The sequence below is a fragment of the Homalodisca vitripennis genome, chromosome 3, assembly GCF_021130785.1.
Source record: "Homalodisca vitripennis isolate AUS2020 chromosome 3, UT_GWSS_2.1, whole genome shotgun sequence".
NCBI lineage: Eukaryota > Metazoa > Arthropoda > Insecta > Hemiptera > Cicadellidae > Homalodisca > Homalodisca vitripennis.
Genome location: NC_060209.1, coordinates 98,535,504 through 98,559,148, shown reverse-complemented (window position 1 = coordinate 98,559,148; position 23,645 = coordinate 98,535,504). Strand labels below are relative to the sequence as shown.

At 31.6% G+C, this 23,645-nt stretch overlaps 1 protein-coding gene across 1 annotated transcript in view; it reads left to right on the top strand.

Annotated features, from left to right (window-relative positions):
* The first annotated feature begins 9,055 nt into the window (after nt 1-9,055).
* The window catches only part of LOC124357235 (lipase member H-A-like), a 39,255-nt gene continuing 24,665 nt past the window's right edge, over nt 9,056-23,645 (top strand). The window contains exons 1-2 of the mRNA XM_046808789.1: nt 9,056-9,329; nt 15,373-15,515. Of these exons, the coding sequence (XP_046664745.1) occupies nt 15,446-15,515 (70 nt within the window). The 5' untranslated portion in view covers nt 9,056-9,329; nt 15,373-15,445. The remainder of the gene's footprint in view (nt 9,330-15,372; nt 15,516-23,645) is intronic.

Here is a 23,645-nt window from a genome sequence, read left to right as displayed (position 1 = left end):
TTAATTCATAGTCTATTTAAGTTTGAAACCAATTTTTGTTACACTTTGTTGATAATTCAAATTTTATAAGAAATGTCACTTTTATATGTAAATCAATATTGTGCACTGAAACTAAATTAGTATATATTGAAGAGAATATATGTGACTTCGATTGTGAGTGAAATTCTTAATAGATTTTCTGATCCATTATTTTAGTTTTCTAATAATATTTAATATTCTCTTTTGAGTAAAATTATATTCATTATTTTAGTTTTAGATATATCTTTTTATTGTTTTGTGATAACAGGTTTTAAATAAATCGTCTAAAATAGCTACATATAGCCGTTAAAGCAAATCCTTTAACTTTTTATTGTGCCAGACAAATGAATTTCGTCATAGCAACACTTTTAGATTGTATTATTATTGTTTTTTTTATTAATCTAATTTGTTGACCAAAAACTTATGCTTGGTTATATTGCTTACATATCTATTTATTTCTAAAGAATGAATTTCTGAAGCTGGTAAGCAGAATTATTTAGTCAAGAAAGTGATAAAATTTTTATCTTGAATACATGACCTTTGACCAGTTCTAATTAATTGTTAAGTAATATACATACAGGTTTCTAATTTTTCTAACAATATAATTCACTCGAGGGGCTGTAAAGATTTAATTTCTGTTTGTTTGTTTGTCTGTCCGCACAGTATCTCGAAAACGAATTGACCTATAGACTTGAAAAAAAGCTTTATTTATATATAGGCAACACTCAGTTCGATGATGGCGCATGTCACTTTAATGAGATTTGGCTGAACGTTAGAGAATATTTTAACATTGGTTGTACGGGTAACCATGACAGCAATGAGAAAATGGTAAAATTAATTAATTTTTAAACAAACAGTACAATCATATGAGATTTTAAAATGTGACATTTTAAAATTCTAGAGTAAAAAGAAAAAGTTTTAATATAGTGGAAAGTGAATGTTAAGAGTTGGTGACTAGATTTGGTTTCGGCGCACTATTGCGTTGTCCATAGCTCACCCGAACTTTTATTACTTAAAGAGTGCTCTGAAACCAGAAATCTAAATTTATGAGCAAACAGTTTGCTTGAAACCTATGAAGTTTTACATAGACAAAAATGAATTCTTTGGTGGCGATTGTCCAACAATAAAATTTGGCTGAGCGTTATTGAAACCACTTCCTCAATTTCACTCAGTAGGCTGACACAATTGTTTCTGTCTGCCAAGAGATGAAACATTCTGTTGGGTATGGTTGTTTGTCTGTCTCTCTGTCCACAGGAAATCTCGAGAATGATATCACTTGAGTGAAAGTTTGCATGCAACCTTAGCGACTCGTGGTGAGACGTACTTCTATTTGTCCTTTCTACTATTATTATTGTATTGTTCATTTCTATTGATACTGAGTTCTATTGCTACTGAGAATACCATTCATAACCTTTTTACTGTTTTTTCAGTGACTGCATAATATTACTCAAATTCTAAGTTTCTTCGTAAAATAACGTAATATATCTTTATTTACTTCACTTCCAGATTACACTTCTGCAAAACATATGTTGATATCACCTATTTTAAAGCCACGTTGATATGGAAGGAAAGTATGCTTCCTTCCATATAGTAGACAGCCGGCGGATACCAATGGAATACTGTTTTAAAATTATTTACAAAATCTAAAAGTAGCTCACGAGCCATTAGAATAGGATGAGATCTCACCTCATGGCTTCCAGCCTAGAAAGTATGGAGATGACGTCACCGCTGCCCACCGTTTAGTGTCAGGAGAGAATTGGTTCGGAGATTGATGAAACTCGTTCATATGCAGATTGTAAATTCAAACAGGATTTATTATAGAGAGCCATCTCGTTTACTAACTCATTCTAATCGTCTCATATAGCATCTTCTTCCTCGTGCATTCTTCTTATAAATAAAAAGACACAAAAAATTAACTAATTAATTTTGAAATGTTGTATTTGGTGTAAGTTAAAAAGAAAACTTTATAAAATAAAAACTAATAAATATATGGTCTATATTAGTAGTGCAACCTCTAAAAGGGTTTAATACGATTAAGAAATATAAAACACCTATAACTCTTTTTTATTGTTACTATCCGTAATACATCCATTTCAAATTCAGAGAATTCATCTTCAGGTAGTAGAATGAGGTAAATAAATATATTTATTTATACCTTATCTATTATTACATTATATATCGAGGAAAGCATCATCAAAGCCATATAAAAGATTCCAAAATTGATTGTAATAATTAATAACAGTGTGAATAAATTTGTAATATAAACAACATGAGAACAAAAATTAGAAACTTACCAAATTAATTGTGACCACTGTAATTTCAAATACATTGGCCAAACAAAACAAGTTATACAAGAAAACTAAGAAACGTCGAGCATGTTTAAAATATCAGCAAGAACAAAAATCGGCCATGCCAAAATTATGCACTTTAAACTGATAACAGTTTTTCAAATTACAACATAAAAAATGGTTAGATGCTTATAAACAATTTATATGAAAAAAGAACCGCAATAATAGTTTACTAAATAAATAGTTTTTGAATGCCTTTACAAAATTCATTCTCACTGTTTTTGATCTAATTAAATTTCAATTTTAGTATGTTACATATAAATTAGACTTACTTTCTAATTTATAAAACTAAAAACTTGACCTCTTTGTAATTTTAAATAAAAACTGCTTTTAGTTAAGTACAAATTAGTTTATATATTATTATTTATAACAGCCGCTTTTTATTCAGTTATGTGGGCCTGATGATGAAACCTTGATAGTGAAGTCTTACACAAAAATAAAATCTTCAATAATGGATTGTTTAGTTTGAAATTAATAAAAAAATTGATGACTAAAATGATAAAACTAACTGATGAACTGTATTGCTCCAGGCTGTCTCAACTATTATGGTAATTCAATCTATTGCCGAATATAGGGCACTATTACACTGCCTTAGAGATAATCGGTAGAGGCATATGGGTCGAATCTATTGACAATAATCCCTATCAGATAGGAAGCCATGGAAGGTAATTGAAGTGCGTGCGTGTTGAAGGCCGGGCCGAGAGCCAGGGTCGGCTGGTGTACTGTCACTGGTTTGTCGATAATAGAGTTTGATCAAGTAAATCGTGATGAGGGAGTACTAATCGATGTAAACGTTTGATATAGTTACAATCGACGCCATCTGCCGCTACTTAAAATATCGATTAAGCAAATTTAATAACGATATTCTAATCATGTATTATTCCATTATAATGTTTTCGTCGTATTTTCTTAATGAATAAAAATGTAAATATTTTATAATTAAAGGAGCTGTTGTAATTTTCTTTATAAAATTGAACATATTTTAGTCCAAGTTATTTTTTCCATGAAATAATAGTTTAATTTAATTTAATAAAAGCATAGAGCAATCAAATATATTTGACGAATATTACAATACTCATGTGTAAAAAAATTGTGGTGATTAATACAGTTCATAAACACAGTAGGCCTAATTGAAAGTGTACTTACAGTTGTGATCCTGCGTTATTTAGTTGTGTAGCTTTAATATTGCTATTCACGGATAATGTTTATATAGATAACGTTAATTAATATTTATATAATATTTTATAATATTATATAATATATATTATATTATATAAATATTATATACACTGTATATATATATATATATATATATATATATATATATATATATATATATATTTAATAATAATATCGAATATTTAAAATAATGTTCATTGATATTCATTTAAAATAAATATAATCAGGATATTTGTACGGATCCTCTTTTAATTATATTCTCTACATAAGTTATCTTCAGTTCGTAGAAGAACTACGTGTGAAATACCACCCCAGAGATTTTCTTAAACTTTCTCAAGTGGGAAAAAAACTAGGAAAATCTTCGAGTTGGGACTGTGGCAAGGTGACGTGGATGTTCTCTTGCCTTTAGGCTCTCTGTATCATACAGTGATTAGAGAGGAAAATATATGTTTTTAATAAAGCTTATTTACCAAATTATTCGAAATAGCCTAAAATATTGTATTTTCCTACTAAACTTGTGTATACAGTTTTAAATCAATAAATATCATTGTAAAATATCAAAGTTGTTAATCGATAGTTACGATTATATATTAACTATCAGGTACCTAGTATCGATGGTGACACTGTAGTATTCGGTAGGTACAAGCAGTAGAAAGTACTGGCACCTTGACGGCCGGACGTGCGTAAAATTTGCGTGTTGACAAAGTGGCCCAGTCAGACGTCTTACAAAGGAATTTGGGACCGACAAATTAGCTTGAGAAAGTTTATTACCACATTACATTTTAGTTACAGGAAACTATTTTCTCCCTATTTAGAGGAAAACAGGAGTCAGGGCAAACGGAGACAATTAACAATTTCTAGACTTAAAAAAAATCAGTCATAATAGAATTATGTAAAGATAAGATTCTTCATAATAGAATTATGTAAAAAGATTCTTCATAGTTCAAACCTCTAACACATAGGTAGACGAGACAATTAGGAATATGCTTAGTAACTTACTGATAAATATATTAATAAGCTACATAAATATAATATAGTTAATTAATTTTTTATGGATGGGGGGTCGACATATCCCATCTTCCACACATTCACAGTTTTTGAAAATATGCTAGCAATTATTTTTCAAATTTCGCAAAATATGTTTATATTTTTAAAATATTTTGATTAAAAATATGGGTCTTTTTCGTTTAAGGGCCAGCACCTTACAAACATACTATACCTGACTGACAGTGCATTTAATCGTTTTTTGGTGTTATTAGTTCGTAGGGCAGTAGTCCAGGTACTACTTCTAGTATAAACTCGTCTTATCTTATCAGTGACAAACGCGCGCCACTTATCTTTTGCCTGTAATGAAACCTGCGTTATGAGTTATACTTAGTTTTTCTTGTTCAATAAAGCGTGGTGAGTTGATCTGGGCTTCGAATTTGCAAGCTCGAGTTAATTTTTTTCTAAAAGAGCAAGCAGCGCAAAGCGCTGCACAGCGGGCAAGCATTGCGTGATCTGAGTTTTGAATAGGCAAGCTATGGTCTTTTGGGCTGGCCCTTAAACGAAAAAGACCCAAAATGTTCCTTTCCGAATACTAAAAAGATTATTTTTTAAATCTTCAATATCAATTATTTACAATATGAGTATTTTAAAGAACAAATTATTTTCTTAATAAGAAATCATCTCTTAGTTTCTTAACATAACGAAACATGTTTTCTGGAAAACTTATTGTACATAATTACCTAACAAATTATAATAGTGAAAGTACTAAGAAAATAACTCATAAGAGTTAAAGCGAAAAATTATTAATGAAAAATAAAGTAGTTTTTGATAACGTGCTTAGCTAAAAGAAAGAGGTGATGAGCAAGTGAGTCACTTTCCCCAGATTCTGGGTGTGGGCCTGCGATAATGCTGGTAAACTCCGTTCTAGAAGAAAGACAATCCACTGAATTCCTTGGAATACACCTTGATCAAGGGTTGACTTAGAATGCTCACATCGATCCAGTTTGCACCAAATTAGCCTCAGGCATTTATGTTATGGGATTTATAGCCAATACTGCCTGAATCAGGTACTGATGACGGCATATTATGGTCTGATTTACCCACATCTTACCTACGGAATGGTGTTGCGGGGCTTTTTTGCAAACAGTCATTTTGTGAGAGCCTTCAAACTTTAAAAAAAAGGTATTCGAGTCTTCGCTAACACAAATTTCAGAGATTCGTGCCGACCAGCCGATAAAGACTTGCAAATGTTGACTCTGCCCTGTCTATACATCCTGGAAACAGTATTATGTCTAAATGTACCCTGATGAGGTGCCGTAACGTGCAAGAATAGGAGACAAGAACAGAGACTATTACCGACCTGTAAGACACAGAACGGTCGTTTATCAGCACTTGCCTTCGCAAGCAGGTGTCCATTTTACCAGCAGATTGCCAGCTTCCATTAAAAATGCACCAACGCCTGAGGCGTTAAAACCCCATCTTAAAAGCTTTTAAGCAAAAATGGAATATTATAATGTTTTTGGCATGTAACTAGGAGACCGCCCATTTTGAAAACAGACCTGGTGGTCACCTAATGGCCGACTAGCTATTAAGTCTACAGGTAACGACTCGGTCATAACATAGTGTTCTTCAAGGAGTGAGTCATTGTCATAGTATGATATGTGCAACAAATGATTCATTGTCAGTTAGATACTGTAAAACAGTAGTTAGTCAGTAATTATTGGTTAACATAGCGCACTACAGCTATAGAACCATTGTTAGTTATCGTAGTGTACCACATACAGTGTATCATTCATTTCCACTTTACACACTGTGTTACTAGTACATATAATAAACAATAAACACAAGCTTAATATTTGAAAGTTACATTAGTTTGCACTGTTTTTTATGCCTGAATAAGTGGGTATTTTAAAGATTCCGCTTTTACACTCCATGCAGTGGACTACCAAGAGTCTACTGTAGTGACAGTCATCTTGATTTTTAACCCCATAAAAAGAATACTAATCATCAAACCCTTTTACGATCTTATTTTTAGTTGTAAAATTATGGGAGATGTATAATTTTAAAGATATTATTAATGTGCTTCTAAATGATTTTTTCCTGTTATTTAAGAAACGCTCTCAAACTTTTGTATTTTGTTTAAATATTCAAGTTCCCAGTTTCTAAGAACAGCTGAACAGCTTAGCTGGTTGCATATTTATAGTATTTTTACAACGAGACACCTGTATTGTTTTTAAAATAAAAAATAAGTCACAGATTATTACAGTCGAGTTCAAGATATGCTTTCAGAAGGTCCTTACGTTAAAACCACTAAAAATCCTCTGAATAAATTCGTTGAATTGATGTTTTCTACTTTAAAAGAATGCGAATTGCTTATGAACAAAGTATTATGCAGAAAACTAACAGTTTCAAATCCATTTTTACCACGTTTGTATTGCTTACCTAAGATCCATAAGCCAGGAAACAAAATGAGACCAATAATATCATGTATACACTCTCCCACATAAGCTTACTTATTATCCAAATGGTTAGTTCAACGATTTGAAAAATTTCCACAACCTCCAAGTCTTACTGTTAAAGACAGAAATCAGTTTATCGACATGACAAAATCTATTAAAATATTACCAGTGAAGAATATTTAGTTTCATTTGACATTACCTACTTCTTTGTATCCCAATGTCCCTATGAAATGCACGTTAAATATTATCAAGGAATGGTTAATATCAATCGATTTAACACAAGATGAAATTAAGGAATACATAATGTTAACTGATTTATGCATGTCTCAAACCACTTTTCAATTCGAAAATCAGCTCTATGAACATATTGAAGAAATGTCAGCAATGGGGAACCCTTTATCATGTTTTATTGCAAACAATTTCTTAGCAAAATTTGAGTTAAACGCGAAACAAAATATGACTTATTTCCCCAGAGTGTGGTTACGTTATGTTGACGATATTTTCGCTATATTTAACAAAAACCAAGACCTTCAATATTTTATTAACCAACTAAATACAGTTTATCCGACTATTAAATTTACTTGTGGAATTGAAACTAATTCATCAGTGCCATTTTTAGATGTATTAGTGAAAATGAATAATGGCGACATAGAGTATGACATTTACAGAAAACCCACTTGCAACAACAGATACATACCACACGATTCAAACCATCCACCCTCACAAAAAAGGGCTGCTTTCCACACAATGATTAATAGAGTACTTACAACACCTTTAAAACACGATGAGTACATGAAGGAAATAAGAAACATAAAAAGTATAGCAGCTTTAAATAGATACTCAACTAGATTAATTGACAGTTTATTAAAAAAATCAAAAGAAGAATTTATCAAAAACATCAAGAACTACTTTAAAAAGTGAACAAAAAGAAAAACGAAACTGGCAATGCGTTATGGTCCATTTTATAAAGAAATTTAAAAAGTATTTAGAAAACATCTTGACATGAACATAATATTTTGCACACCAATATTACCAAACATGCATTTGAAACAAACCACACATTTAAAAACTTTACATTATTAAAACAAGTCCATAAACAAGAAGAACTCGAGGCTTATGAAACATACATAACAAAACATAAAGCTAAAATATTAAATGATTTTGGACCGATTCAAAATTCACCATTCCTTTAAAATATAACTAAATTCTTTTTGACCAAAACTTTTATACATACAATAATATTTATTTTATTTTACTTTTAACCATATAAATTTTGTATTAAGTTTTACTCAGCTGATATTTGTTTTAAATTGCTGATTCACACCCGACGATAGCATCTTCGATGTCGAAAGGCCTCCAGTTAAAATATAAAAATTATTGTAGAATTAATTGTGAGTTTTCTTTAATAAAATAATAAAAAATCCTATTGTAAGTTTGGGTCGGTAAAACGCATTTTTAATGGTTAAAAAATACTGAAGCAAGGACATTAACATACGATTTTTCTATATTTTTAAACATTCCTCCAAGTATTCTTACTATTTGTAAAATATTAGCATCAAACTAAATGTTATATTTACTTACAATTATTTTAAATAGTTTGTTGAAATACGTAAGAAATATGAATTTGCAATGATTTTTTTAAGCTTGCAATACAAGTATAATTTTGATATTTATTTAGGGCAATAATTCTCAGTTTTGTAATCAACAACGATTGATAGGTATTATTGGGTACTTCACTATTGTTAATACCCAACTGCATTAAAAGTAAAAATGGAGAATAAACTATCCCCCCCCCCCCAGTAACAACCAAACTTCAACTGCAACTTCTAGACTTTATAAAATAAATATGAACAACATTAAAATGTATCAAAAGAGATTAAATTCAAAACATTAATGAAAGCTTGTCGATTAAATCTAGCGTAGTATACTGTTTGGGCCCCCATGGCTTATGCAATTTCTCATTGAAGTAAATAAACAATTTAAAAAATAGTGGCGGTGACGCGACACCACAATACCTGTGGGAGCGTAGCCCTGGCATTGACCTCGGCTCAGTCGTGTTCGCGTGCCGCGGTAACCAGTCGTCACTCCAGGAGAAACTCTCCAGACCTCTCAGTGGCGGCCGGCGTGTGAGCGCGGGTCGAGAGCGTCAGTACTCGTGGTATGAGCAGCTCGACATTGCGGTCTCTAGCTGTAGCACTTTCGGTTTCATTCACACACGACTAGATAGTCCTAGTAGTACGTGTAGTTACCGCGCTCTAATAGTCCTATAGCAGGCGACTCTGGCTGTGTTATGGCATTCAGACATTTCAAAGTGCGCTCATAACTTTGGACGTGCTACGTAAGTTTGAGATTAATATCACTTGATATATTTAAATGGCATATGACGTGAAGTTCGATCTAAATATTATTTTCCAGCCCCGAGCTTTCTATAATGTTGGTTATAATATCTGGTAATAAATACATTCTTATTATGTTTAATTAAATTTCTGAATAAGTTGATATTTAAAAGATTACACTTCTAAACTTCATGTAGTGGATAACTCTTGGAGATTATAAAATAAAAATTTTAATTCATATACAAACAACTAGGTTCTTCTCATGAACGGCTGTAGAGCGAGGTTATTCATTGATTTGAAATTATTGGCAAACTAGATTAATTATGCTCACATGTTGATACAACTTCGCGCTCGGAAAATGTTCTGATATTAGAAATTGTACTTTATTGTGATTTTTATATTGTTGTGCGTTATTATAGCACGTGATAAATTGTTATAATCTGTGAAAGTACTTAATATACGTATAAAAGTAAGTTTATCGCTTGACTTAAACTCAGAACCATAAATTTCAATCCACCTTTAAGAAAATACAATAAACGAAATTCAGTAAAATATTATAAATACAGTTGAGTTCGATAATTTTAAACTGCTGTAAAAAGTATGGATAAAAATACACACTACTTTAAACAATATTACAATTTCTGAACCATTCAATATTCAATAATTTTAGAATTTCTAAATGGAAAACATTTCTGATATTAACTTGCTGGAGTTTTAGGTTTGCGACTTTAGTTTTCTGAACTACAGAGTTCGAATTTACACAATTAAAACATGCTTGAATTCATAAGAAATTCTTCACTTTATTTCCCCCCACTAACGATTTTTATATTTTGGAATTATGTCCATTCCAAAAGTCTATGTTTGAGGAGCATTTTGTAGGCATTGATTGTTTGTTAAATCTCGCTCAATAGCTATTTACACAATTTGAGATTAGTATAATAAATTTCAACTAAAACCCCTTTTCAAGGCTTTTAGTTTACCATTTATTGTACCAGTATAAAGGTAACCCTTTAATGTGGAGTTTTAATAACATAAAAATTCGAGATATATTCATAAGTTCTCAGGTTACGGAAAGAATAAGCACTATCCAATTCTTCATTGATTGTCTGCTTATTTATTATATGACATACTCTGTTGCAATGCAGTTATACTTCTCGGCTGCTAACTATTCGGTGCTAATAAGTTGTACTCTAATCTGATATGTTTATTGCAGATGTAATGTTAACATATATAAAATTCGTTTATTATAACATCGTTGACTGAATTTATACATTTTATTTTTATTTAAAACTAAACCGTTGTAAGTATTTATCCAAAAGTAAACATTTTAAAATTTAGAATGGTTCTTTAATTACAGTTTATATCACTTATATAGCTCAATGCCAACCCTTATTCTGAAATTTAATCGAAATAGTAGATTATAGTGTTGTTTGTTAAAAATTTCTATTATGGACCTTCTCAAAAATGACATTTTTTGCTGTTCGTATTGAAATACATGTGGTATATGTTTACAATTTCCATCTAAATTTCAATTGGTCAAATTCTGAGAGAAAGAGCATGGAAATATGCAGTTTCAAAACGTACTGCATGTATATTCAGAGTGTTTGGTACCTATACGATTCTAACGATAATGAATTAGTTGATAATTTAGAATACTTGTATATAGTTCTAACAATTATGCAAAGTACATATATCGGTTATTCAGGAATAGATTGTCCCTAGTAATTATTTTTTCTTTACAGGTAAACTTTTATCTTAGTATAAGCATGGTTAACACTATAACAATGAGCATTATATGGTTAAAACACTTTGTACGAACAGTACTTGGTGCGGTAGCATTAAAATTTACTATAGCATATTTCACACCATTTCAATTTAGATGTTTATAAGCAACATAACAGTGAAAATCCATGAAGGTTATATTTTGTCGTGATACCTATGTAACTCTGCAAGCAGAGAATTCATAACGACATAACAGTAACACATTCAAAACTAGAACTCTCCCAAGCAAAGAATGCTAATGTAATTAATTGTCAGTCAACAGACGAATGTTGACACTTAGACTATTAATAGCGAGGTACAATAAACTCTAGATAGTGGCTGTCTACATTGTCATAACTAAACAGCTTTGTGCAACTAAACCTTCTACTCTTACCGAACATTACTACTTTAATATTGTTTCTTACGTAACAACATAAAAGTAACTCATCCAAAAGTTGATATCTAAGTAAATCTCCGTAGCAGAGAATGCAAATTGAGTTAATTGTCAGTCAATAGACGAAAGCTCACATTTAGACTGTTACAAGCGAGGTACAATAAACTCTAGTTTAGTGGCTGTGTAAACAATGTCATAACTTTACAGCTATAAAGCTGTAAACCTATTACTAGTCTACTATAAAGCTGCTTACAGCTATTACTGAACCATCCAGTCCCACGAGAGCTGTTCCTTGGTTGAATCTAATACCAATACGGCACTATTTAACCCCTGCGAGGTCATGAAACTTGTACAATTAAAATAATTGATTTAGAGTTTAAAAGCGTTACTACATAAAAGATATATATATATATATATATATATATATGCTATTTGTTGCTTGGTGGTAATATTTCGACCTTATTTTACTTTCGTTCACCCTCTAAAGTAAAAATCCGTTGATTTAATTTAATATATATTATTTTAATTACTAAATCATGAATTTTGCTGGAATTAAAATAAACGCTATTATAAATGATGGCGTCCTTAAACTTCCAACTTAACACTGTTTACATACTAAACAGTGTAAACACGCAGGCATATGTGTTACTTACACATTTAGGTGTATCTTTGTACGCACTAGCTATAAAGATAGTTATATTTATACATTATTATGGAGTGTTTATTTATTTATGGATAGCTGCCTTTTTCCCCCATACGATATAAAAAAAAATGGAGTGTTTAAATGTGTAGGTGATCTGTAGATTTGGAAACTTCTTTTAGCAATAATACATTTTTGATTACCACTGTCCTACATTTATTTTTGATCACTAACTATGTGCAGCATTTGCCAAGTTGTATATAACATTGGAGGTATTATGAAACATGGCCATATTTGTCCGAATGATTAGAATTTAATTGTTATATCATATTAATTTAGTCATGACTCAGAGCTTTGAACATTATGTGAATTTTGACTTACGCTTCCATGAAGACTTTTCACTGACACACAAAGTCATTCCCAATTATTGAAAATTGAAAATTCATTTTTGTCATAAAAGAAGTTTTTGTATCCAATGTTACCGTCCGACCATATAACAAAATTATAACCATTTAGGGACTTTGGAAAACTCCGTACATAACCTTGGTTTTATAACAATAGCAATTTTGAAGTAAGGAAGAATCGTTGGATAAACGATACATTTTTACATTTACAGTGTTGAATAATTATAATCGTATTGTCACATATATTGATTGGTTCATTTATACGTTTGAATGAAATTGTAAACATTATTTTAAATGTGATGTGCTACTATTTACAATTAAAGTTGTGCAGACGGGAGAAAGCGTCATAGGAAATTTGCAATTTACACTTTGTGTCGTGTTCATTTCGTATTTTAGAGAACGCCTGTCCAATCTCTCGAAGTGTTTCATGTTACAGGAGATGTATTAATGGAAGGCCCGGCGATTGGGAGTCTCACTATGAATCTTAAGTGGGAGCTCAACCAAACAAAATTAGCATTTCTCTAAGTAAATGTTATTATGTTTACACTTCGAAAGAGCATTGATAAAGATAACTTTTGATACCATATTTTACCTTTTTTGAACTTCCTTACTGGGGAAGGTGAGGGTTTATCGAAAAAAACATAGTTTACGGGAAGAACTGTATCTAAATATGTATTATAGGGAGAACTATAATAATTTTATTTTGGAACAAAATTACTCTTTTAAACTATTTCCTACACAATAAAAATATTTTAAAATATTTCTAAAAGTATTCTTTCATTCATGCTAAAGTTTGCACATATCCTATAAGCTTTCAAATGAAAAAAAATTCAAGGGAATACCTACAACAAAGGTTGATTTATCACTTTTCTCAGAGTAGAAAACATTGAGCTGGGAGAATAAGCAGCCAGCTCAAAATTATCAATTTACAGTCAACGACCTTTAAATTAATACTTTATCGAACACAGCATGTATCACTGATTTAATTTGCAAAGGAATTGCCGTATAAACTGTTGTTTACTGTATGCATCATATATCAAAATGTACAGGAAGAAACATAGATCAAAGTTAGACTAGAAATAATAGGAAACTATTATTTCATTTTTTAGTGGAGTTCCTCTATTTTTTACCACTCAGAACTATAACTGCTAGCATTGAACACACCACTAGTTTTCGAAATACAAATAAATTATGTAAAGGCGCTGCAGTCATTACGAGAACAAATTGTGCAACAGAGGTGCACAATCTCTTTCCTTAAAATACAGTACTACAGACAGTTTTATGTCGTTCCCGACCAATAGCTGATATTAGGGAGTCTGGAAAGTTAAGCTTGAGTGGTTGTGTGTTTTTTCAGGCTTCTACAAACTTTGTCAAAAAGTATTTTACTATTTCTCGAAATAACTCTTTAAACAGGTTTAAATATAAGCTAAAACTACTTCTAATTGTACGAGCTCTTGTCAAGATGTAGATTTTAATTTATACCTACAGTACGAGACATGTCATTACAGGTCCGGTTTGTGGCTAATAAACTGTAGTTTATTACACTTTGTCCTGAGATATAGGACTATGCTTTAATCTTCGCGTTATTATAGATGATTAGTTCCACTTAATACTACAAGTATTAAAATTATTAATTGCAATTTGTTTACATTATTAATAAGTAGTACAGCCACATATCCAGGCTACAATGATATGTCTCGTACTATAACATAATATACCTAAATATTAGTGTTTTATGTTCTGATATAAATGTATTAACATTCACATTACGGTAGTCCGTGACCTATATACTATTTACAATAACTTCGGTCAAATCACTGCTGGTTTTGGGCGCTTTAGGTTCTTTAACTATCCTAAACAACTTAAGTTAATTATTATGTAGACATTTTATAAGAAACTCGAAGATTACCATAGATTTATGAAAGTAAGTGTCTATTTAACGTCACCTATAGGCTCATCCTTCAATGGACTTTATAAGGCTTATCGTCGTCGTAATAAACTTATTCGCACAGCAGCGCTTTAGTTACATTTATCAAAATCCAAGGTTCAAAGAATCTTAAAGAAACATTTTAAAATTAAATCTTCTGCAACGTATACCCCGGATGATAAACTTAAACGTAAAAAATTTGCGTTTACTGTACTTGATTTTCTCTACCCATTAAAACTTATTAAAGAAGGTAGTGTTTTTTATTCAATGTGGAAAAGTGAATAAACATAACGTGCGAATATGCAGTATTGAAAGACAATATCAAGGTCTGGACAGCCTCAAGTTGAAAATATGTGTACTATGACAGATTTATTCCCTTGTCATCCTTCAGTGAAAAAAAGAATTAATGGTGACATTAGTCTATATAAGCTAGAAGATTATTCATAGTCACTCCTCATGCAATGCAAGACCTCCTGCCTTATATTATTGTTAAACAAGGTTGTATACCTCCGAATAGGAACTTAATTATAAGAGTATCACTTAATAAGAATTTTCCTCGTGGAGTCGGTAGATTGGGTGCGGTGGTGCCATCTCCTGGACGGTCCCAGACATAAATGGACTAGTTTGCCAAAACGGACGTTATACTGAATTACAAACCCAATAACTGAAATTGGGTGAAACGAAGAACAACTTAAGATCGTGTCTTTTATTTTCAGTTTAAAAATTCCTTTATATGTGTATTATAACAATATTTACACTCTCATAAAGTTGTTTATGTCTTTGAGATATATTTTCTGCGCCATGATTTATACATCCTTTTATTGAGTTATCTAAGTTATAATATGTAAATAACGTTTTATTGTGGCCAAACTAATTACTAATGTTTCCTGTCACTAATTATGATTTATGTTTTCTGTAGACCAGTGATCCTCTGGAGAGGCTGATCGCGGTACCACAGCGTAGTACTGACTCTTGGATGTCTACGTACGACCATGGTATGGCGCCGCTCCTTCAAGCCGGCCTCGCTTTTAGAACTTTGTGTCTTCTTTCTGTTGTTTCAAGGTAATTACATGATAAGACCTATCAGTTTTGACTCCCAGTGTATCTTCATAGAAAAATTATCTGCAGAACAATTCATTGTGAGGGTAGACTTCACAGAATATCCAGTAAATAGGTGCTAACCATGCCTTGTTACGTATGTGAGTGTAAATGGAAAATGAGGCTCAGGGATGCGCAGAATTAACATTACGATTGAGTTATTTTATAGCAGTAAAATAAATACAAACTTATATTTAGAAGAGAGAGAATTGAATTCTTTCACTTCGTCTTTGCGTTGGTGTACGATTTATTATTTGTAACATATGAAGTTTCCAACAAGATTTTTCAGTTGGTACAATATTGTAATTATGATGCTCTTTTACAGTTTTAAAGTGTCTAAAATGATCTTGTTATAAAATAAGAACAAGTAATAATTACGATAAATACAGGCAATTAGCTAGCTAACTGCCATATTATCCATTTATAAATAAAAAAATAAACGAAGTGGGTGAATTTAATATACACGTTTAAAAACATGCGAAAACAATGTTTAAACGAATCAAATTTAAACTTTCTATATAATTTATTACAAAATCCAGTTGTTTCATTTTGAGTCGTATAATTGACATAAACTTAAACAAATTAACAGTACTGCGAAATTTGCGCTAAAAATACTACGGCGCGGTGTGGTATTAAAAGAAATATATCATTACTATATTTTTGTTTGTTGAAAAATAATTCCTTTGCATGGTTATATTTTCTTGCTGATATTTATTTTACGGTTCTGTAATCACTTGATTTGACCTAGTTTCTTCAAATGCTTATCACTACTTGGTGATTTACTTACTTAAATTACTTAATTTGTGTTGAATAGGCTCAAGGAACCCAAATTATTTTTATTTATTTACGAAATTTTAATGTATTTCGTTTTGTAGCATCTACCTGACACTAGTATAGTACTCAGGCATCCTATTTCGTTGAATGAGAGGAAACATTTGAAATTCGAATTATGCTTTAAAACTGTGCATAGTCTATTAGAACTCTTATTAATACAGCTCCAAATTCTGGGTGTGTTACATTAGTTATTTACCAGCATATATAATTATTTTAATTCTAAAGTCATTAATTCATTTATGAAGCATGATATTGGTTGGTTGTCAGGCGTTACGCTTGGAACTGAAACGTATATTTTAGATTTTCGATTTGATGAGTATGTAAAAACATGAGTTTTGAAAACATTTATGTCACTGTTCTGCCCTAATTCAACATATTAACTGTTATGATACTGTAATCAAAATTTAAGAGTGTAAAATATTAATGCATCTAACTGTAAACAAATCTATAATCGATAAAAGTTATAACAGCTAAAACTATATGGTTATTAAAAATGTCACAGATTGTACATGGAATATCTTAATATGATGTCATCAAGTCTTACCCTTTATTGGTTAAGCTTTATGGAGCCCTATCATTTGAGACATTGGAAATATTCCATTTCTAACTGTTTGTCCGCACGATATCTCGGAAACGATATTTTAAGCAACGATGACGATGGTGTAGTCACTATATGGAATTTGGTTGAGTGTTAGCATTAATTTGTACTTCGTTCTTATGGGCAACCATGATAACAACGATAAAATAATTGAATAAGTCAATTTTGGAACAAACTAAGTACCATCATATGAGAGATGAATATATGACATGTTTATTCATGCAATGAAACCAAAAAAATAATAATAGGGTGGAAAGTCAATTTAAAAGGTTAGTGGCAAGATTTAATTTCAGCACACACTTGCGTTGTAGTATCCTCCCTAGCTAACCAAAAACTTGTAATATATACGAGAATAATGTACAACCATGGAATTTGGCTAAGCGTAATTTTTGTGTCACATTCTGCACAATTATTTGTTTGTCTATTCGCCCGCAGGACATCTCGAGAATGAAATGAGTTATAGATTTTAATTTTTCACGCAATTTTAACAAGGACCTTTTTATATAACTCATAATTAATTAATATTAATAATAGATCATGCATATAGCTAAACGAAGTGAAATATGTTTAAAGATTGACATACGACTACTTGACGCTACTCTGAAACTTTCCTTTACTTTTTAACTCCTTGCCACAGTTGATAGCTCGTGGTTTGAAAGCCTTGAAACCCGAACTAGTCTTTCCAGTACTAGCCAATAGTGAGAATAACTCGTTCTTACAAGCAATGAACTTTTTATACATTTTCAACGCATGAGTTAGTACCTCTAACAACGTTATCTTCATGTAAAAAATTATATATGACTAAAATTAGCTGATGAGGTAAAAAAACTATTGCACTTTCATCGGAGATATGCGTTGCCACTGCCATCTCGAGAACGCCGCCATGTCCACTTTCTGCATTAAATTAACCTTAACCTTCGTCCTGGATGTAGACCGGTTACATCGCGGCACGACAGTTTGGACTCATCTGAACGGAAGCAGACTTTCGTTTTTGGCATTTCAGGCATGTCGTGTTTTTTCTCTATTACTGAGTGTAAGTTTCAACTTATCTCCTTTCTTTTGAATCCAAAAATAATACGAGAAGTCTCTCAATAAATGAAATGTTAACTCTTATATACGTCTCTATACGATAAAACTGAATATTAAATCACAACGATATAAATAACAAATTATTGCAAAATTCTGCACTACCTGCCTGTATATATGATGTTTAGTTAAACAATAAAATGAGTGTATTTTAGATAACAGATCAGTATTGTAACGCCAATAACTAATTTGATACAATATATTTGAAGGAAACAGGATTTTTCCGGACTAACTACATGTATTAGGTTAGTTCTTTACCTGAAGAAGAGATCAGATTGCAGATCTCGAAACGTAGCGTTACTGATTTATTGTTTCACTGAACGATGGCAAATGTCCGGAAAAATCCTGTTTCCTTCACAATCATTCCATCGTCAAAAATAACCTTCAAACAATATATTTGATCTAAAACAACGATTTTAGGGTTTTCTATTAAATTTAAATCTCGATAGTCACCGGGTATTTTTGATAATTATTTAACATTAGATTTTAGTCGCTGCACTCCCTGTTTTACTATAAATAATTGTAAATTAACCCTTTAAACATGAATAGTTAACTACAGTTCGTATTTATTAAATGGCGAGTTTTTAGTAGCAAATTATTCACTACCACCTCCGATGATATTTTAAAGATCAATATTCCAAAATCACGTTAAATGTCTAAAATCCCTCTTTTTCTTCCACTGCGTATATTGTTCCTTATTCCTAATACTAAGACAATTTTGCAATAACAGGCATGAAAGAGGAAAATGCAAAAGTTTGAAAAATGTTTGAGTCTTCAACCACGTTGGATTAAATTGTCTTTGACTCATACGAGTAAAAATATATCCAGAAAGTAAAATTTATCATCAATGAAAAGTTTTTTTTTACATGTTATATCCTATTCTATTTTTACGACAATTAATCATTTGTTTCTTCCCACTGTTTAAATTCAAATTTCAATACTTTTCCGAGCTTATGTACTGGAGTAAAATTTTCGGTATCTGTTTGAAGGTTTTTTTTAAAATAGCTAATATATCTCTGAGCGGGAACTGTGAGATGGAAATGGTTTATTTCGAAAAGCTTCCTATGGCTAATGCAGCATTGCCTCGGCTAATATGACCATCGCACTACTAAACTATGTTTCGTACTTCTAGTAATGTCCTTTTAACGACAATAGTTTTACGACCGTTGCAATTTGCAGCATGATAATAAAGAGCACAAACCGTGTAATTGTTTTTAGCTATAGGCTTAGTCCTTTCTAAAGTATCTTGAGAAAGAACAACGAATAAATTTCTAATTTACATAATCCTGAGAATAAAATAACTTGTGGGTTCTGATAACAATCTAGTTGATCAATAATCCCAAATAATAACCGTGTGTGTAGGGGTACAATCTACGTGTGTTTATATTATTCTTTACGACGTTTTCTATTGATAAACTCTGTGTATATTCAAAATTTTAATAAATTATTATTTTATGTAATTCTAACATCCTTTGCAGCCGTGTTATTATTACTAATTGTATAAAGTAAAAAATCCGGTTTATGCCTTGATTGATACCAGAGAAAATATAATGAAATATTTATACTGACTACTGAACTCTTTTATTCGGACACAGAGAGATATTTACGTTAATATATGTATGCGTGAATAAGGATGATATAATTTATATTGTAACTAGATGACTCCGCCCTAAAACCTTCTATTTTGCACATTCCTTGTAAACTTTTTTTACGAAAGTGTTGTTAACAAATGTATTTCTTAATTTATACTTATATTTTCTTACATAAGATTTTTATGATTATAACATCAGCCCACTCTTCTTTTTTATGTTATAGACCGTAACACCGGATGGCATGGCGTAAGGGATATTTTCAATTAATAGCTACACAAGCATAATGGTTTTGTAATGAAGAATATCGATCTCAGCCACCTGTTCAACCTCGTTATACTTTGGAAAAAATTTTTTAAGCTATCACTGTAGACCTTTGAACAAACAACAAGACATCATACATGGAAATCGGAAAAAAATGTAGATATAAACACAAAACATACAATTTCGCTGACTGGATGTAAAATATATTCAATTATGAATATGGAATCAAAATTGATGTCATTGATTCTCTCAAATGAATGACTAGATGTCTCTAATCACACATGTGTACACACACACACACACACACATACACGGGTATGATTGATTTTAGAAAGTGGCATGTTTTTAATTCAATTTGATGTTTTTCATCTCAAACACCCCATACATACTCTCAAAAGGCTGTTTTACGAAATGATGATTTCAAGATGCAACAAAATAACATTCTAAACAACTATAATTATTTCTGTGGTGGTGAAAAATTCATTTCTGTCTGTCTTGTGAGAATATAGCCCATCATAAACAGCTGTAATTAAAAAATTTAATACAATCCAACCATAAACTAACAGCGGGCACAATCATTTTATTCCACATTCTAATTTATAGGTTATTCGGAAACTATACATTTAAAATATAATAGCACATAATTATTGTGGATTTCAACTATTTAATATAATTTGAATCACAATAATACAAGAGGTATAAAAGAGCAATTTATTTTAAAATATTTTTGGGTTATATTTGCACTTCGCAAAATAATATGTTATAAGGATGTTTGTATTTAACTTAGGATTGCCTTAATTAGGCTAGGTGTGATATTAATTAATGATAAGCTTGTTACTCGAAGACATACAGTCCATAGTTCCAGCGTGGGTGTTGACCCACTAATTGAATATGAAGGTCGTCTCCTGTTTTAATCATACCACAATAACAGCTTCCAGTGTAATCCGACGACTGCTTAAAGCACATCCGTAGTGAAAGTTGTGGTCTTTTGACAATGATTCGTTTCGTTTCGTTCCCTTGGTCAAGGACGATGAAAGCACTGGCACGGGATCTGTAGGAAAGTTTTGAAGAACTGGTTTCTTTACTGGCTCACAACGTCGCTTGTCCGTGACCGCTCTCGGACCGTTTACCGTATTAATCAGACGGTTTGCGAATTGCGCTCACAATAGTATACTTTCTTGTATTAATTAATTGCATCTTCTTATAATTGAGGAATGCTTTTACTTTAATCAAAGGATATTCCCCGTAAGCGAGGGGAATATGATTCCTTATTGATTTTACCGGATTGGTGCAATGGTTCTTTAATGAAATTACTCCGGATAAAGATTTTGAAAAAGGTTTTAGACGAGAATCTAATTAATTATAATCAGTAACTATGGTATAACTGAATTTGGATTTAATTTGTCAGATTTATATAACTCTGAGAGGTAAAATATATAAATTAGGTCTACTGCCTACTAGACCTATTAGGTCAATTAGATCAGGTTGTTCTGTCTAAAACTCAATTAAGCTAAGAAGATGGTTGGGACTCATCGCCTGGTTAGAAGTTTTCAACCTGGATTTTATTGGCTATGGGTTTAGCAAAGCCTCTCATGTCATGGTTTGAAAATTGTATTTCTTTCTGTCTACTTGTCTATCCTTCCATACGATATCTTGAGAAAAGACTTGAAATTTTGCATGGAATATCAGCGAAGCCTGGATGCACACAAACAAGATGGCTTACCCCTACCTTTTTAAGCAGATATGTAAAAGTGACCTTACCACCAGAGCTAGATATGGATTATTACACAAGTATTTTGTGCATTTCTTTCTTAGATGTAAAGTGAATTTAATTTCATCCTTAATTAATGACAATTCTGGAATTCAGCGAAAGGAGTTACCTAAACTTCTATGATAGAGGTCATGGGGACTAAGAAATTGATTGGCTTGATTTTATTTCCCAAAAATTTCTAACATTTTCAGTAATAGTAAAAATACTTTCATAGATTTTAATTTTTTAATTATGAGTAACAATTATGACAAGAATAACATAAAATCCATAAATTAGAAAACGGAGTAAAATTATAAAAATTGCATAATTATTTGTGAACTTTAAACATTTGTTAACAAAGGTGTGTGGAGTATATGACAACATTGATGTTAAGCATTTGTTGAAATTCTGCCATAAGGTCACAAGTGTTAGCAAGACGTGACTGACCAGTATCGTAGTTTGTTGGCTGAGGGACAATACAACATTTTAGTGTCCAATCCTACTTCACCTTTAGACGGAATTTATCTATCTACCTTGTAAAGACTGTCTTTGCTGAACCAATTTCCGTACTGACGTGTGTCGATATAACTAACTAGTAAAAAATATGGTAAAAGTATAAATTAACTCCATGGATAGCGTTGGTCACACGTTACATTACGAACTGCCCAAAGACGTTAAACCACGAATGGCCAAACCAGTTTATTTAAGCTTTTTTCCATATATAAGTATTCTGATTAAGTTCTTTATTTTTCTTTGAAACGGACTCTTCTTTAATACATTGTGCTCGTACTTAGAGAGTGCGTACAAGGCTGCTCGATTTTGACAGACGCCAATTTTGTCTTCACTCTTTTCTTCTCGACCACTCTTTTCACGGATGAGTTCAGATTATCAGCCATTACGTGGTATATTTTTGCCGCCGCAAAGACGCAGTCACGTGATGTCAGTACGAGTACGACTGTCGCGTGCGGTGTACGTGGTGTTGCCGCGGGGAGAGAAAGCACAAGCACCGTAGGGTACTCACTTTTCGCTTCGCCGCGCAGTATCCAACGATCCGGGGTTCTCTTCATTTGGACGCGTAATTGAACACCTGTGAGTCAGCTCATAACCTGTACTTGACCTTCGACTCAGATGTTTTCCGAACTTACACGTCCTTTTAACGATTTACACTGGCACTGGCTGCTTACGCTCGCATTTTTCTTTAACTCAAATGTTTGAAAATTATAGATATCGCTTTTGAAACAATTAAGTACAGTATAATATTTTAGTATAACAGTCAAACAATAACTTTCGAAATATTTAATGAATTGCGATACTTGTTTCACAATTTAACGCTATTATTTCACTTTGATTTTATATTGAACAGCATCATATTTTATTATGATAAAGCAATGATCGTAAAATAGAAGTGTAACACTGAACCATTAATTGGACGTATATGTGTACACATCATACATTTATTAAAAAGATCCCTGTCTTTATACGTATTTCCGCCAAGTTGTGGCAGACCCAAGTTGTCGTCAGTTAATACTTTACTAAATATCAGGGATCAATATTCCAATCTCCCTAATAAGAGAGTGTAAGTAGAGAAAATACTCATCTCTCCATCTTATCTCTTATACTTTATCTTTCGATGTCATTGGTGGCGACACAACTCTCGAGGCTTTCAATAAGTGCGTCATCGAGATTTCTCGGCTAAACTTTGCTGAATTAAACTTCAGTGGACTTTTTTTATATAAATCATCAAAATCCGTACAGAGTAAGTGAGTAAAATTTGATTTTTTCTTCAATTTGTAAAACTGCATACTGTGCATTGTTTTATCAATTTGTAAATTAATTTTAGTATACATATTTGATTCTTAACGTATAAGTTATTTATATTATAATGTTTTTCTTCTAAAAGCAAACAATGTTATATTGTGTTAAAATTAGATTTGTCACATTTAAGTGTTCTTTAATGTATATAACAGAGACTG